This window comes from Protobothrops mucrosquamatus, unplaced genomic scaffold (genome assembly GCF_001527695.2).
Source record: "Protobothrops mucrosquamatus isolate PMUCROS unplaced genomic scaffold, P.Mucros_1.0 scaffold_310, whole genome shotgun sequence".
Lineage (NCBI taxonomy): Eukaryota > Metazoa > Chordata > Lepidosauria > Squamata > Viperidae > Protobothrops > Protobothrops mucrosquamatus.
The window spans coordinates 808,104-824,055 of NW_015386386.1; the positions used below are offsets into that span (position 1 = coordinate 808,104).

Here is a 15,952-nt window from a genome sequence, read left to right on the forward strand (position 1 = left end):
CATCAGCTGCAAGGAGTACTGATTGGCTTATGAAGTTTTCTACTTCTTTTCAATGTTCAAAGTTCAGCAGTAGTAAAAGCAATTGCATGATCAACTTCAAACAATTTTAGAGGGTCTGAGGAATAGAAACATTGCCATGTAGAGTACTCTATTTTGCTTCCTCAATAATGGTTGATGTTCTCCATGAAGACCATGAACAAACTAAGCATGATATTTGTTGTATGTTTTGGTTCTGTGATCTTGTCTTTTCTTTTAGAAAGAAATAGGCATGGAGCAAGGGCAGAAGCAATAAGACCAAATAACTGCCCACAGAAACTAGAGACCACAAAATGGATTTTAATTGCAATTTTGATGTGCCTAAGGTTTAAATGCTCCACATCATTATGCTGGATAAGAATGATAGGGGGCAAATGTATTAGCAGGCACCTACTTGGAAAGAAACTATTGAGAAAAGATACTCCCAACTCCTATCCTTTGCTGGTGATCTAAAAAGACATAAATGGTACCAAATGCTGCAGAAAGATCTAATAGGACCAGGATGGGTGCAATTATACTTTTACATAATCAAATAGCTTAGTCTGAATGAAAACTATAAACTTAATTCATGTATTTGGTAACTTGTAATTATGGTTCTTGGATGTTTGAATATTAAAAAATAGTTACATATCTTCTTAATAGAAGAAGGTACCTCATACCATGCCAAATTCTACCTTTTGTATTCTATGGAGCTGCATTGTAAATGTTTGTCTCAACAGATGAAATTAAGCATTTTCTTCTCTCCCTTTCCTATATGGGATGGCCTTTATATAAGCTTTACAATTATAAACAGAGCTGGCACAAAATAGCACCATGTAGACTGTCGAGTATTACCTGAATCCTGGAAGAGTCCTCACCTCCAGATATGGGGAACAAGCTAGATTAAGGAATATAGGACCAGTGGCTAGGTGCCTTGGCCTCCATTTTCCAATATATCACTGCTGTTCTATAACAATATCTATTGTCTGAAGCATTTCAAAGGTGCCTTATTCTATCTTTTTCTTTTGTGTTTTTTTTTTGTTTTGTTTTTTTGCTTTTTGCTGCTTCACAAATACTCAGGAAAGATTACCAAATCCAAAACTAACCCTTTTTTCTTCTATATAATCCTTACAAGACAGCCAATATTAGAAAACTTTAAGATTTTTTTGAGATAAAAATATGACCTAGTCCAGATGAGGATGAGTGATAAGATGAAATCCATTCTGGTTGTAGCTTTTGCTTAATATAGCCAAAATAATTCCTCTGGGCAAAGATTCTTGCTCATATACTACAACTCATGGCAACCTAGAAAGCAGGAGACTATGAGTTCTAATCCCACTTTAGGCATGAAAGGCAGTTAGGTGACTTTGGACCAGTCATTCTCTCAGCTCAACCAGTTTAGCAGGAGAAGGAAAGAGTATTAGGTATATTTGTTACCTTGAGTTACTTATAAAGTAATAAGGGAGGATAAAAATCAAATAAATAAATAAGCCTCCATAAGAAACAAATCTAATAGAATCTATATTTAGAATTATAGTTGTACCAAGGAGGTTTTATTTTTTCCCAAGAACGTTATATTGAAAGGGTAAGGTTGACTTACTACGAAGATATTTTAAAACTTAAGGTGCGTAAAAAAAGTTCTCAGTTTGCCTCACTGGGTCTCATACATTGAGCTAATGGTACACATAAAAGAGATTGAGTGGACACAAATATTTATGTGTGTTGACCAAACTGACCTTTACTAGGAAACAAGGTCAAAGCTAGTACCTCAAAGGTGTCCTCCCTCTGCCAACGGGCAAGATTTACTACTGGTTTCTTACCAATCAAAATTCAGCAGAAAGTAAAACTGGCTATGTTTGGCTATAAAAGCCTACTAGAACTGGTTTCCTTTTTCACATAAGACAAGAAAAAAACAGCTCAGAAAAACAGCATCCATACCAAAACCAACAGAATAATGCTGCGGTGTTGGGAGTTTGTTCTGCTTATCTCTTGCTTTTTGTGTTTTTCCAGTGATGCCTTCCAAAGGTAAGAGTATGTCTTTTTTAGTATATCACCTAGTAATTGACCAATGTAACAACCAGATAACGCATCAATAATATGAGATAAAAATCAAATGAAATATTCTTTCAAAACAGAAAAGCTTAAAATTACTGCATTGCCAATTCACTGCAAGTATCTGCTGCCATCTGGAGTCACACATTGGTATGTATCAAACCAAGCCAGCTTCATGCTGTGTGTCAGCTAGTTGCAAAAAGGCTGGTTCACATAGCAGGGTAGCCACAACTATACATCCCATTAATCTGACTGTGGGAAGCAGGGTGGAGGGGTTACAACAAAATGTATTAAACAGATAATGGGGGAGAAGGCTATTGTAGAAAAGCAGGCAAAAAAGAGAAAACAGGAGGCCATGTGGGTTACAGCAACATTCCACAAACAAAACCTCTATAGGCATATAATTAATTCTCTCTATTCATTTACTCTACTCACCTTTGGAATAGACTTTGTTGAGCAGTTCTATCTACCTGTCTGCCTTTCAAATCCTAGCCTTTGGGAATGCAGCTGAATTTCACCAAGTCCTGAATTAAATTGGGCTATTTTGGACAGATTAATAAGAAACCTAAACTGAATTAACTCATCCAAAACAGCTCATTAGTAGCTCAGAATCTGGAGATACATAAAGTGGATTTTTTTTCAGATATTGATACCTTTCTCCCCAATGTCTCTCTGCAAAAAAAGAAAATGTTAAGGTGAGGAGACACCAAGGAAAGAAAGAATAAAACATATTTTGATAACTGGGAGCTCTAACTGCTGAGTGCACCCATTGGTTTTATTAGAGAGATTCAGTCACTGTGCTCTGAAGAGGGTTGAAGTTATTCAGTGCAGGATTATGCTGAGGATCTATTTTTTTGCCCCTCCTCTACCAGAAACAGAAAGTGCCACTTCAAACAAACAAACAAACAAAAAAGTTTGGGTGGAATTGGTCTGTGAGTCTTGGGAAGATGTATTGTTGAAAATGAGGGGTCCTTGGTGTTCTCTGAGCTTGGTTGTTATGCAATAGTGGTGAATATCTGTAGTTCGGGTGTAGGATGAGGGTGAAGGTTCATTTTCCAAGCTTGTGGGTTGGTTTCCAAATGTTTTGTTGTTGCCAGTCTAGGTAACATCTTCAGCAGCGTTTAGGGGGTGTCTGTGTCAGACCTTGGTTGTTATCTTGCAGATGTTTCATTACTTAAAATAGGTAACACCATCAGTGCTGCATGAGCACAGTATAAGCACTGATTTTGCTACCTAGTTTAGGTAATCAAACATCTGCCAAAATACAACCAAGCTCAGAGAGTACCAAGGACCTCTCATTTTCAACAATACATCTTCCCAAGACTCACAGACCCCCTTTTGGGGGGGAGAGGGGATACTTTTTGTTTCTGGTAGAGAGAAGTGGCCAAAAATATAGAACCTCAGCATAATCCTGCACTGAATAACTTCAACTCTCTTCAGAGTACATTCATTCTCCTTTTTTTTGGTATTGTTGAAAAATGCTAAATGTTTTATTCCTTCCCTTCCGATGTTTTGATTCACATCTACCTTCCTCTCTGTTATCCAAGTGTACTTTCGATGCCTCTGATATCATAGAAAGGATATTCTATTTTTTTTCATTCCCCATTATAATAATAATAATAATAATAATAATAATAATAATAATAATAATAATAATAATAATAATAATAATAATAATAATAATAATGATGATGATGATGATGTTGGAAGGGACCTTGAAGGTTGTTCTGACAGTTCAGTGTTTTGGATTCAGTTTCCCAAAAGGGCTTCAGAAGCAGCACTCACTTTTTCTTAGCATTCCAAAACAAGGCCTTATCGCGTCCATATTATTTATTAAAATAAATCATCATATGCTGAAGGCTTTCTCTATTGGTCTTGGCAGTAACTTGTCAGTTGTGTTTGTTGACCTCCGCATATATTGCAGATGTGACTGTATCTGATTCACCTTCCAGTTTACACAATGGTCTTTTTTCTACCTGTCAGAATTTCACTCAAAAAAATGCCCTCAATCCGTGAAACACTGCAAGAGATGGGCATGAAAGTGGCAGACGTCCTTCCTTCTTTGAAGCACCATATCTCCTACCTTGATGAAGGGCTTCATAACAAAACAGCACCTACCATACTAACAAACTTCCGTGATGTAAGTGTGTCATATGTTCCGAAAGAAAGCAGTCAGCAAATAAAGACTAGTCAAACATTTTATACAGATATTGATGGGATGAATTACGATTTTTTTTCTCTAACAAAAATGTTCTGCTCTTTGTTATGATCTGCCTTTCAGATGCAATATTATGGTGAGATAAGTATTGGAACACCAGCCCAGATCTTCAAGGTTGTCTTTGACACAGGATCAGCTAATCTTTGGGTGCCATCCCACCAGTGCTCCCCATTGTACAGTGCCTGTGGTAAGTTTTGGATACAACAGCATATGAGGATTTCTACCCTGAGGCATTTTCCTATTATGCATGCGGAACAAAATTACACAACTGGTATTTTTATTCCTGTCATAATACACTGACATCCTAACATTGATTTTTCTTATCATTTGCACATAAGATTCTTGGACAATTACTAGCATGCAGCCATGAGTGGTACTGTGTGCTAAATTAATGACGGGTTATGAATAATAAGTTACCTGATATTTTAGTGTATTAAAAAATAGAAAAACAATTTAAAAGGTAGCACTGAATGATATGACACATGATTTTGGATGTTAATGTTAATATAGAAAAAATGAGTACTAAATCATTAATATAATTAAATTCACAATATCTAGTAGTGCAGACATGTCAAACACAAGGCCCGGGGGCCGGATGCGGCCTGCGAAGTGGTTTCATGTGGCCCGCGAAGCCATCCTGGAAACAGTGAGGGAACGGCCCCCGCTGCCTTGGACCTGGCCCAGGCCGGCCGGGAGCCAATGTACAATTTTGTGGTGGCCATCTATGCTGAAACGCATTCAGTCTTAGCTCCACAAGGCTGTCTGGAAACAGCAAGGAACCAGCCCCTGCTGTGTCGGCCCCGCCCCCTGGATGCATGCTGGGGAGGTGTCATCCTTTGTGAGGAATGAAGAAATGGACCATGCCTTAGCGCTTGCCCCGGTCCCATCCCCTTCTGCCAGAGACCCTCAGATCTGTCCCACTCCTGCCCAGGCCCCCACAGGCACCCTTGATGCAAACAATGTAGAGCTGGCCATGCCCACTCAGTAGGCCACACCCACTCCATCCACATCCATCCATGCCCACCCAGGCCGCAACTACACTGGCCACACACCCCGCCCCCCCGAGGGCAACCACAATGCTGATGCGGCCCTCAATGAAATTGAGTTTGACACCCCTGTAGTAGTGCTTTGATGCTTAATGCTCCTCCGGTTTTCTCCACAACAATAACCCTGTTAAAGGGATGGGCTGAGAGAGAGAGATTGGCTCAATCTGACTTTCATGCTTAAGGCAGGATTACCAACTCCCAGCCCCTTATCTGAACATTTTGTTGCCAGGCTAGGTAATATCTTCAGTGATGTTTAGGGGATGTCTGTGTCAGTGCTTGGTTGTTATCTTGCTAATGTTTCATTATTAAAATAGATAACACCATCAGTGCTGCATGAGCACAGTATGAGCACTGATGATGCTACCTAGTTTAGATAACAGTAAACTATAACACTAAATCAGGGGTGTCAAACTCGCAATGTCATGTGACGTGTCACGACGTATCGTGACTTTTTTGCCATTGCCAGCAATGGGGTGGGTGCGGTTTCGCTATGATGCATCTGGCCCGTGGGCCGGCAGTTTGACATCCCTGCACTAAATATTGCAACTAATATAGTATATGCTACACAACACGGAGCACTGAATTCAAAGAAAGAAAGAATCCTGCACTTAGCTTGAATAAAATATTGCCTAAGCAGTCAACTCAGCTGGTCATTGATTAATCTACCCAGCTGCTTAAAAAGTGAGACATTTTATCTTCCCCTCCTTTCCCATTGGTTTGTTTATCTTCATTTCCCATGTACTTCAATGGAAAATAAAACTTGATTTTGGAGATCTCTCTAGAGAATTATTCTCCTCAGAACAATGATAGCAAAGCAACCACTGTGGAGCTTCTGCAATGGGTCAAGGGAAGCTTGGTTCATGTGAAAAAGCTTTGTGTGAGGAGTGAGACTCTATTTCTCCATCCTCAGGGCTGTTCCATACAGCTTCAATTATGCATTTTCTCCTGTCCTTGAGATGGGAAGAAAGTACATTTTCCAGAAAACCCATGGCTCTACAGCCTACCTTTAGTATGTCTCAGAAGAGGCTAGTAAATAGAGCTACAGTTAGCTTCTGCTCCTGCTATTGAAAGCCATAGCAGACCTTTCAAGCAAACCATTGATGAACTTCTTTCAGGTGTGTTGGAGAAAACAATCCTTTTTAGTTGTAGTGTTTAGTTTTTAATGTTGTTAAAAACTTAAGGTTTCCCTGCCCCTTTGTAAACCAGGGCAGCAACTCCTCAAATGGAAAAAGAAAAAACCTGAACCCTCTGTCCCATTTATATCTTTTTAGGTCACCAGATTACAATACTTGATCTGTGGCTGCAGGTCTAGTGGGCAGGAAAATCTTCCCATATTGGTGGCTTTACACAGAAGCTCAGGGCTGGGTTGGTTAACTTAGTTCTGTTTTAAAAATATAAGCAAAAGTCTGTATAGTTCAGTTGGAGAGGTACTCCATGAAGTCATAGGTTCTTACAGAATAACAGAAATGTGAGGAACTTTGAAAGTCTTCTAGTCCAACCACCTGCTTGAGCAGGAGACCTTATGTCATTCCAGTCTCTTATTGAAAGCCTCCAGTGATGGAGCATCCACAACTTCTGAAGGCAAGCCCTTCCATTGGTTGATTGCTGTCACCGTTTGGAAATTTCTCTTTAGTTATAGGTTCCTTCTCTCCTTGGTTAGTTTCCATCCATTGTTTCTTGTCTTGCCTTCTGGTGCTTTGGAAAATAGTTTGACCCCCTCGTCTCTGTAGGAATCCCTCAAATAGTGGAACACTGCTATCATGTCTCCCCTAGTCCTTATGTCAATATGACCAAGGCAAAATAAGTTGTAAGGGAAGTCCTTTTCTCAGGCAGCCAAAGCAGAAATGACCATAAAGACACTGAATCCTGCAGCTGGAATGGATTAGATAGACCCACAGTGAGCCAATCGTAATCAGCAGGTCACCAATCCTACAAAGACAACACTTTCATGACATGTGAGAGAATTTCCTTGTTTTCCCATGGAAAACCCCACTTTTCTACCACACTGTCTGGATGCACTGCCTGAGCAGTGGGTTGGCAATGAGATGAAGGTTCCAGCATAAGGATATCCTCTCTGCACAAGGTATGTGGGGCATCTTCAAAGATATGTGGATAAGCCCACAAATGGAAGGATCCCATTCTCAATGGTCATGCATGTGATAGTATCTAGTGGAATACTGTTCAATAAAAATGCATAGGATTGTTTGATCATTAGGTGTGAGAGACTGTGAGTGACAGGCAGAGCATACTCAATTGGTGTGAACAGAGGCAGCATAGTCCTTTTGGGGGGGGGATGGGGTTAAAGCTATAGGGAAGAAATGTTTGAGAGGGATTTTACCTTAATTGCATTGTTTGCCTGGAGATTTACTCTTGTAGTTTGTAAGTTTATGTGTTTACCTGTTTAAATATTATACAGTATGCCTTTCTGAAATCTATATGATTCTTACTTCTTTGCCAGTAAATGAGGTTGACATTTAAGACACTTGTTCCTGGTGATGCCTGAATTAATGTTCTACATATTAATATTCTTTCTTTCTTTCAGTCGCACACAATCGTTATGATTCCTCTGAATCAAGTACATACAAGCAAAATGGAACTGAAATTGTCTTACTATATGCCCAAGGATATGTTAAAGGTTTCCTTAGCCAGGACATTGTCAGAGTAAGTGCTAAGAGGACGATAATCATTTGAACTCCTGAAGGAAGAAAACGGAGAAAGTGCTTTCCTACTGTCTGGCAAATGCAGGTTATTCACGGGCAGTGTTTTTTTTCTAAAAAAAAAAAAAAAAAGGTGCCGGAACTCACACACGTCATACAACCCGCCTTGCCTACCCTACAAGGTTCCATCCAAAAAAGGTGCCGGAACTCCGTTCTGGGTGTTCTATGAGAAAAAAAGCCCTGTTCACGGGCCTTGAAAATTGGACCAGGGGGGTACAAATAAGGAGGCTCTCAATTGTTTGTATTGTGGCACTTTGACCACATTCATCCCATTTGTACTGTGCAAGACTTGAGGGATGCCAGACTCACCTTTTTTATCACTAAAAAGAAATCACTGGAAGTTTTATAATTATTCTTTTTTTTTAAAAAAAAAGGAACATACAGGTTGAATACAGGCAAATGCATTGCTACCACAGTAAATATCTAAAGAGACATATGTCTTAGAATATCCAGCCAGTTATAGCATCAGGCTGTAATAGAGCTAGAACTATGGTAATGCAAAAAGGAGAAAATCATATAAGCAGCAATCCATTTACATTTACTCACATAATGCCAGGCCAGCATGTACAAAAATGCAGTTTTAATAAAACATGGCACTAAAGGACAACGACAGGTCCCTTAGTGACTTGAATAGTTACTGGGATTGATGCAAAAGTGACTTAACTATACACAAAAGTATATGTGGGTGTCTATGAGTGAGGTGGGGGGGGACAAAGATAAAGAAGAATTAAGAGTTATTTTTATTCAACTCATTGTTCCACAGCAGTTTGTTCTTTGTGTGTACTTTTCTCTAGGTTGCTGATATTCCCATCATCCAACTCTTCGCAGAAGCTATAGCACTACCTTTCAACCCTTTCATGTATGCTCACTTTGATGGAGTGCTTGGTATGGGCTACCCCAACCAGGCCATTGATGGGATTATCCCAGTTTTTGACAAGATAATATCCGAAAGGGTCTTGTCAGAAAAGGTCTTCTCTGTCTACTATAGCAGGTCAGTTTTGTTTAGGAATATAAAACCCATACTTCAAATTACTGGGATCAATGCATAATTTGATTGTGCTTTAGGTTCATTGTCAGAGAGTAGTTATTTTTTCAGAAAATGTCCTATGCATAGATATGCTTGATATTTTTTGAAGACAACACTTGGATGTGTCCCTTAACTTGTCCCAAAGTTCACTAATATTCAATCCTAGAGTGTTGTCTAAACACCAGTGTCTGAAGCTTCTTTTAGTGTTTGAATGGGGGCTCACAGAGTCCTTAGCTTTCGCCAGAGAATACGACTGCTTTGCAACATGGAATACCTTTTCAGGATCAGCTTGAGTGTTTTTGTTGGAAATACTGATTGCTTCAGAAGTCCTGGCTTAAAAGCAAAATGGCTCTCCTTCATAGGCTTTTAACAACAAAGCTCGTTAAACCTTGTGCACAAAAGTGAGCAAGAATAAAATGACTGTTTTGTGATTTTTTTCTTTGATCTAGAAACTCACAGTTGAACACTGGAGGAGAGATTATCCTGGGTGGCAGTGATCCCTCTTACTACACTGGAGACTTTCACTATGTCAGTATTAGCAGAGAAGGCTACTGGCAGGTTGATCTTAAGGGGTAGGTTCTGTGTAATGTCAAAATAATAAAATCAAGACCCAACTAAAGATATGAAACATTAATTGCATTTTGGAAGTCAGCTTTTCCCAAGGTGACTGTCTTTTATGAGATGCTAACAATAAATTCCTCTTACAAACTATTGTGATATGCAGTTTAGAGGAATTCAAGACTTTGAATGCCAATGTTTGTTTTTTTCATTTTGACATACATGAGGCTTATTCTTCAAAAGTACAGGAATGTCTGAACACTTTTTTGCTTTCTCTGCAGTGTTTCTATAGAAAATGATATAGTAATTTGTCATGAAGGATGCACAGCAGCTATAGATACCGGCTCTTCCTTTGTCTCTGGACCAGCCAGTTCAATATCTGTTCTGATGAAAACCATAGGAGCTACTTTGGTAGAAGAAGAAGATGTAAGAAATCCGAGCATAACTTTCTAAAATTTTGTCCTCTTTTCTAATCATGAGGAAAAGGAATTTAAAAAAAACAGCAATGAGATATGAAGCGCATTTGATTTCCAGTCTCTTTCATGTAATGTCCAGGTTCCCAAGTGTCCAATTTTAGCATTTTTCCCTTTTTAGGGAAAAAAACTTCATCCGTTTATTCAAAAGTGTAAAGCCTAAATAGTTTCAACTGCAAAGTTGCTTAAGAGAAATCTAGATTAAAATCTGGATAGGAAGGAGAGATTCCCATTGGAATTGGGAAAAAAATTTTTAGGTGGTTCCCCATCTTGATAACTTCTCGATAGTGATGGGAAAATCTGGGAAAAGGTGATGTAAGATCTTTTCCTATTACTTGAAGCACTGTGACTTATAACATAGGAATTAAAAGACTTTCTGTCCTATATTTCCTTTATTCTCTCACAGTATGTCATTGAATGTAAAAAAATTCATTTGCTGCCTGATATTTCCTTCCATCTTGGAGATATGACCTACCCACTCAGCAGTTCTACCTATGTTCTCAAGGTAAGATCTGGAGCCAGGAACAAATATGGGTGGACGTTTAGATAAAACTTGGAAAGTGAAAGGTGTGAAAAAATAAATTTTGGAGGGATTTTTGAGAGCTGGTGATTAAATCAAAGGTGTAACAGCCATCGGGAAGCAATTCATGATGCTGCATTATTAGGCATTACTCAGGCATCTTGCTGATTTACTTCCTTTTGGTTGCATTGTTTTCTCTGCAGCATTCAAAATATGGGAAAGAGCTCTGCACTCTGGCATTCTCGGCTATTGACATTCCTCCTCCTTTCGGCCCTCTCTGGATTCTGGGTGCAACTTTTATTAAGCAGTACTACACTGAATTTGACCGGCAGAACAATCGGATCGGTTTTGCTACATCGTTCTGACAAGTCCCATTTTGGAAGATGCTCACTTTGGAGAGATTGAACTTTGAAAGAGAATAGCTTGATAACAGATTCTATTATACAGTAAACATTTGTGTCCTTTAGTTGTAACATTATTGAATAATTTCTTTCTTAATTACAAAGGACTTTCAGTTTATTTTGCATTTAAACTTATCTCTGCTTAGCTTCATCTGCTGGATGAATCATTTTGCAATGTCACCATGGCTTGGATTAGTATCAAACTTACCGTACTTTTAAATATTAGCCCTGTATAAAGATGGTTTAAGATACAGACGTCACTTGCCTGTGATGTCTCTCTTCATTTTGTTAGAAGTGTCATGCAGAGACTCCAGAGTGAAGAGAACTAAAATCTTTTGGTTCTGCCTATATTCTGATCATAACATTAAATGGGCTTTTTCCCACTTTGTGACCTTTTTCTTCAGAAAGATAGTATTATAGGAAAAGAAAAATGTATTGCAATGCATGAAATGTGGCGTAATTGTTACTTGTATATAAACCGGATAATCACTGAGAGATTTTATCTTCCTGAAAATAGTACTGCTTAAGGCAGCATGAAGCAAAAAAGAGTGCTTCTCACAATAATTCTATTATTCTTCAAAATGCTACAGTTTTTCACTTTTTTTGTTACAGATTGAAAAATCCATTACTTTGAAAATTGAAATGTTTTCCACTAGTTTTAGGTTGGGTCATTTCTATATAACTAAAAAAGAGCATACAGATTTGCATAATATATGCACGTGTGCTTTCTATCCCTCAGGAATGAGCAGCAGTCTGGATTCAAAGGGCAAAATGTGATTCAGTGAACATATGAATCCATGCTTAACACTTGATAGGAATCTCTTGAAGCAGCTTTGCCTTTTCCTGGGACCAAAAAAAGCCACACAATCCTGGAATAAGATGAGTTTAGCTTAAAGTGTTCTCAACAGTGCTATAAGTGTACCCATATGTTCTCAGAATGACATTTTACCCTATATCCATATCTCTGCAAGTACGGGCAAAGATGCATATACAGACTTACATATATTTATGAACAGTTCCTAACAATTTACATACTCTTTAATTTTGTGCTTATCTTTAACTTGGATATCCTCAAATGAAACACTGTCCTCTATAAACTGTGCTCTATATGCAGTCACATGATGTTTCAACATGTATCACTCCTTTTTATCTCAAGCTTTATTTTAATATTTTTTAATTTAATAAAAAATATCTACCTATAAAAAAGAAACAGAAGACTTTTGTGAAGATCTTTTATCTTTGTTTTTTGGTAGTTTTACGCTGAATATGCCTCATTCCACTTTCCTTGTCTCATGGAGGAAAAGATTTCAGTATTTTTATATTTAAATTTAACCTTTCCCTCAGTGAATGGGGGCTTCAGGCTTGGAATCTTATACTGTCCTTTTACAACCAGAAATGTCCCCAAATCCCTGGGAGAAGATATATGATCAGCACAGATTTAATCACATTCACAGGGGCTTCCCGGAATCAGTTTTGCTGTTATAGCGGAAAGTCGGTTATGTTCAAATTAATAATGGCTATTTGACAGGCCACATAGTCTGCAACGCCCATCAACCAAAATCAGTTTGCAGATTTAAAGGAATTCCTTCCATCAGTCTGAGAGGAAAAGCTGCCTCTCTCTTGTTCCCTGGAATAAAAGTTCAATTATTTAGTAACAGAAATACAGAATGGCTTTTCCAACAGTTCTTGTTCATCTTCCCATCCAAGAATCTCTTAGATATTATTCTATAAGCAGCTATCTTGCTGCTACGTCTATGCACATACCTGCCTTTAAATAATGATGATCTCAGGTTGGAGGGGTTTAGCTGGCTTTGACTAAGATGGGTTTGAGTCCAAACCAACAAACCAGATTTTACACCCCAAATATGGTGGGATGTAATTCTCCAGAATTAAATCACTGCTGAACCATCACCTAAACCATCCATTATCACCTCTACCAATAAGTGACAGGACAATTTCCTGTCTGCCAATGTGTATGACATAAAGATGATTTTGGAAGGAAGCCACTAGTGACCTGCAACCAAGAGTTATTAGCAATTCACACTATTCCCAACAAGGCAATTAAGCAAACTGAGCCCCACAAAGAAAATAGGACAATTATAGCAGTTCTAATTAAAGTTATTAGACTCATTCCATTTTTAAAAGAGAGGGGGGGAAATCACTCCCTGCAGCTTGATGACACTTATTCAATTAATTGAGTTTGAGTTAGTTAGCTGGATATTTAGGAAAGGAGATTTTTTTTTCTCCCCTGTAGAAAATCACATACTGTACTTTGAACGAAATTTACTTCAAAGTATTATTTTTTTTTGCAATATGTTAACATTTTCTTACTAAAGATTTAGTGGTTACAATATACTGAATCTTATTCCCACAAAAAACTTTTGAGGATAACCAGCTTCTTGCCATTTCCTCTTTAAATGCAGGTGATGTTCACCCATTATATTTCTCTACAAACAAACAAGATCCCTGTTATATGGAAAATTAACATGCTGGACAGAGAGGAGGATTTTAATGAAGGTGGCTATTGATAGATCATCAAAATAAGGACAACCAAACTACAGAGTGAAAAAGGAATAGGCATCTGCATCTGATGATAAAAATACAGATACATTCTGGCATAATTGTTATTTAAATAAACGAATAACAGAATTCATTATACTGAAGAAGACTAACATGATAGCCACCTTTGAAACTGAGTACTTATGGCAAACTTCAGAATGCATTTATACTTATTAGATTTATTATATGAACATGAATAACCATTTGCAGAGTAAGGCATCTAGACCAAGGGATTCTTTAATAGGTCACTTGTTGGAATTTTTAATGTGTCTGTTTTCTATGGTCATAGATTCAGTCATGGGAATTTTTCCTGCTCACTCCTCCAAGTGATACAGACCAAAAGACACACATTAAGCACATCTTCTGTTGCTTCTGAAAACTACTAGGTTTCAATCCATTGAAAATGGGAGCTTTCAAAAAACTGAACTATTTCAATTGCAATTTACATAACTGAAAACACTGACCGTCAATAATAGGACCACGTGTTGCTACATTACTGTTGACATAGCTTTTAATCATAGGTCACTTACCTTTAGGACACTTTTCACCACTCCAAAATAATTTCCTGATCTATGTAATTCCACGTATTGTTTATATTTAGCAGCTGAAATTATTTCTACCTTTTGCAAAAAATAGAGTGACATCTCAGTTTTCCACTGTAAAATTATGAATCACATCTCTTTTCCCACTGACAAGAAATCTTGCCTTATTGCATCTCCCCAAATTCTGTTTAAGTACCATTTTATCTACAGGTCTTTTAAGGGAAAAGATGGCTCAGCAGCCACTCTCATATTTGTTGTTATGCCCTACAAATATACACCATCCAAGTAATTCTACTTCAAAATACAGATAGGATTGATTTGAAGTGTTTTGACCGTAAATCTTACCATTGTCTTCACTCATATTGTAACCCACAGCAACAGAGCTAGAGCAAAACTGACAAGATTTATCTCTGGTCCCCTTTTCTCTGCAACTATTTTATGGTTGAAGTGATGGGATACTACTAATTTTTCTTTTTTGTGTAGGGCAGGGGTGTCAAACTGCCGGCTCGTGGGCCGGATGCATCATAGCAAAACCGCACCCACCCCATTGACAGCAATGGGAAAAAAGTCACGATATGTCACAACACGTCACGTGACGCTGCGAGTATGACACCCCTGGTGTAGGAGGAATGGGCTTGACAGAATTGTTTTTATGGATCCAGGACTGTCCTATTTCCCTTCACAAAAAACAAATGCAATAGAGGTAGTCCTTGACTTATGACCATTTGTTTAATGACCGAGTATAATAGCTTTGAAAAAAGTGACTTAAGACTCATCCTTACTTATGACTGTTGCAGCGTCCACATGGTCACATAAAAATTAATGCACTTAGCAACTGGCATAGATTTACAAAAAGTTGCAATCACCACTTAATGACCTTTCCAGGGTGCTCCAGGTCTCCAAGCTGAGCATAGGGAAAAAACCAGGTTTGAAGCAATCAGATTTCCTACTGTCCTATGAGATTCTCAGTCATACAGGTCATGGTTGTCCCAAAGGAGGCAACTGGCTTTGTTTTTCTTTGCACTACTCAGGTGACCCTGAGGACACAGATAATCCTCCAGATGACCCCAACGACCCTCTAAAACAGACATGTCAAACTCGCGACGTCACGTGACATTGTGCAACGTATCGGAGCTTTTCCCCCATTGCCGGCAATGGGGTGGGCACGGTTTCCTGGTGACGCGTCCGGCCCATAGGCCAGCAGTTTGACACCCCTGCTCTAAAAGAATGGAAATGACCAGCTGTCTGCAAGAAATATAAATCCTTCCATTCTCCACCATTTAGTCAGAGCTGAAGAAGCTTCTTGGGTGAGAAGCGAAAAGTCTTCAAAGAAAAACAAGAAAGTCCAGTTGCCTCCTGAAAAAGCACCTTTGGGACTACTGTTCTATGAATGACTGTGGAAGACCCTGCCCAGGGAGAAAGGGGCGAGAGGCATGCTGGCATTTGCTAAAAGTGAGCATGTTACCAGACCGTTTCCATCCTACGGTAATTGTTCTATAAACAAAATGGTCAGTGAAGCATATCAGATTGTATCCATGGCAGAACCTGTGTCACACTTTTAACCACTAACACAGCTAAGGAATAATTTAAAGTTTAGGTATGGGAGGGAGGAGGAAGAGCACGCTGTGCTGGAGTTAGGATCAGGTGTGAAAATGATCTTGGTTTGACACACTAACCGTTACATAATATTTATTTGAATCAGGACTGGGAATTCCTCTCAACAAGCTTGGCGGAGATGCTTTGCCTTTAATTGCACGACAGCTAAAAATTAGTCTGATAATCTCCACCTGCACCTACATGCAGTCGAATCCCTGTTGAATTCTT

General features: G+C 38.6%; 1 protein-coding gene across 1 annotated transcript; it reads left to right on the forward strand.

The window, feature by feature from the left end:
• Positions 1-1,969: 1,969 nt before the first annotated feature.
• Positions 1,970-10,991, forward strand: REN (renin). The gene is made up of 9 exons (XM_015832169.1): positions 1,970-2,040; positions 4,051-4,207; positions 4,349-4,472; positions 7,874-7,992; positions 8,843-9,039; positions 9,525-9,647; positions 9,915-10,059; positions 10,513-10,611; positions 10,830-10,991. Exons 1-9 carry the CDS (start codon positions 1,970-1,972, stop codon positions 10,989-10,991), a joined length of 1,197 nt encoding a protein of 398 aa, XP_015687655.1.
• The last annotated feature ends 4,961 nt before the right edge of the window (positions 10,992-15,952 follow it).

Excerpts from the sequence above, each read along its gene's own strand:
- REN (XM_015832169.1), top strand. The coding sequence starts at position 1,970 with ATGCTGCGGTGTTGGGAGTTTGTTCTGCTTATCTCTTGCTTTTTGTGT. Across the intron at positions 4,208-4,348 it reads TACTAACAAACTTCCGTGAT|ATGCAATATTATGGTGAGAT; the intron begins GTAAGTGTGTCA and ends TCTGCCTTTCAG. Across the intron at positions 10,612-10,829 it reads GTTCTACCTATGTTCTCAAG|CATTCAAAATATGGGAAAGA; the intron begins GTAAGATCTGGA and ends TTTTCTCTGCAG.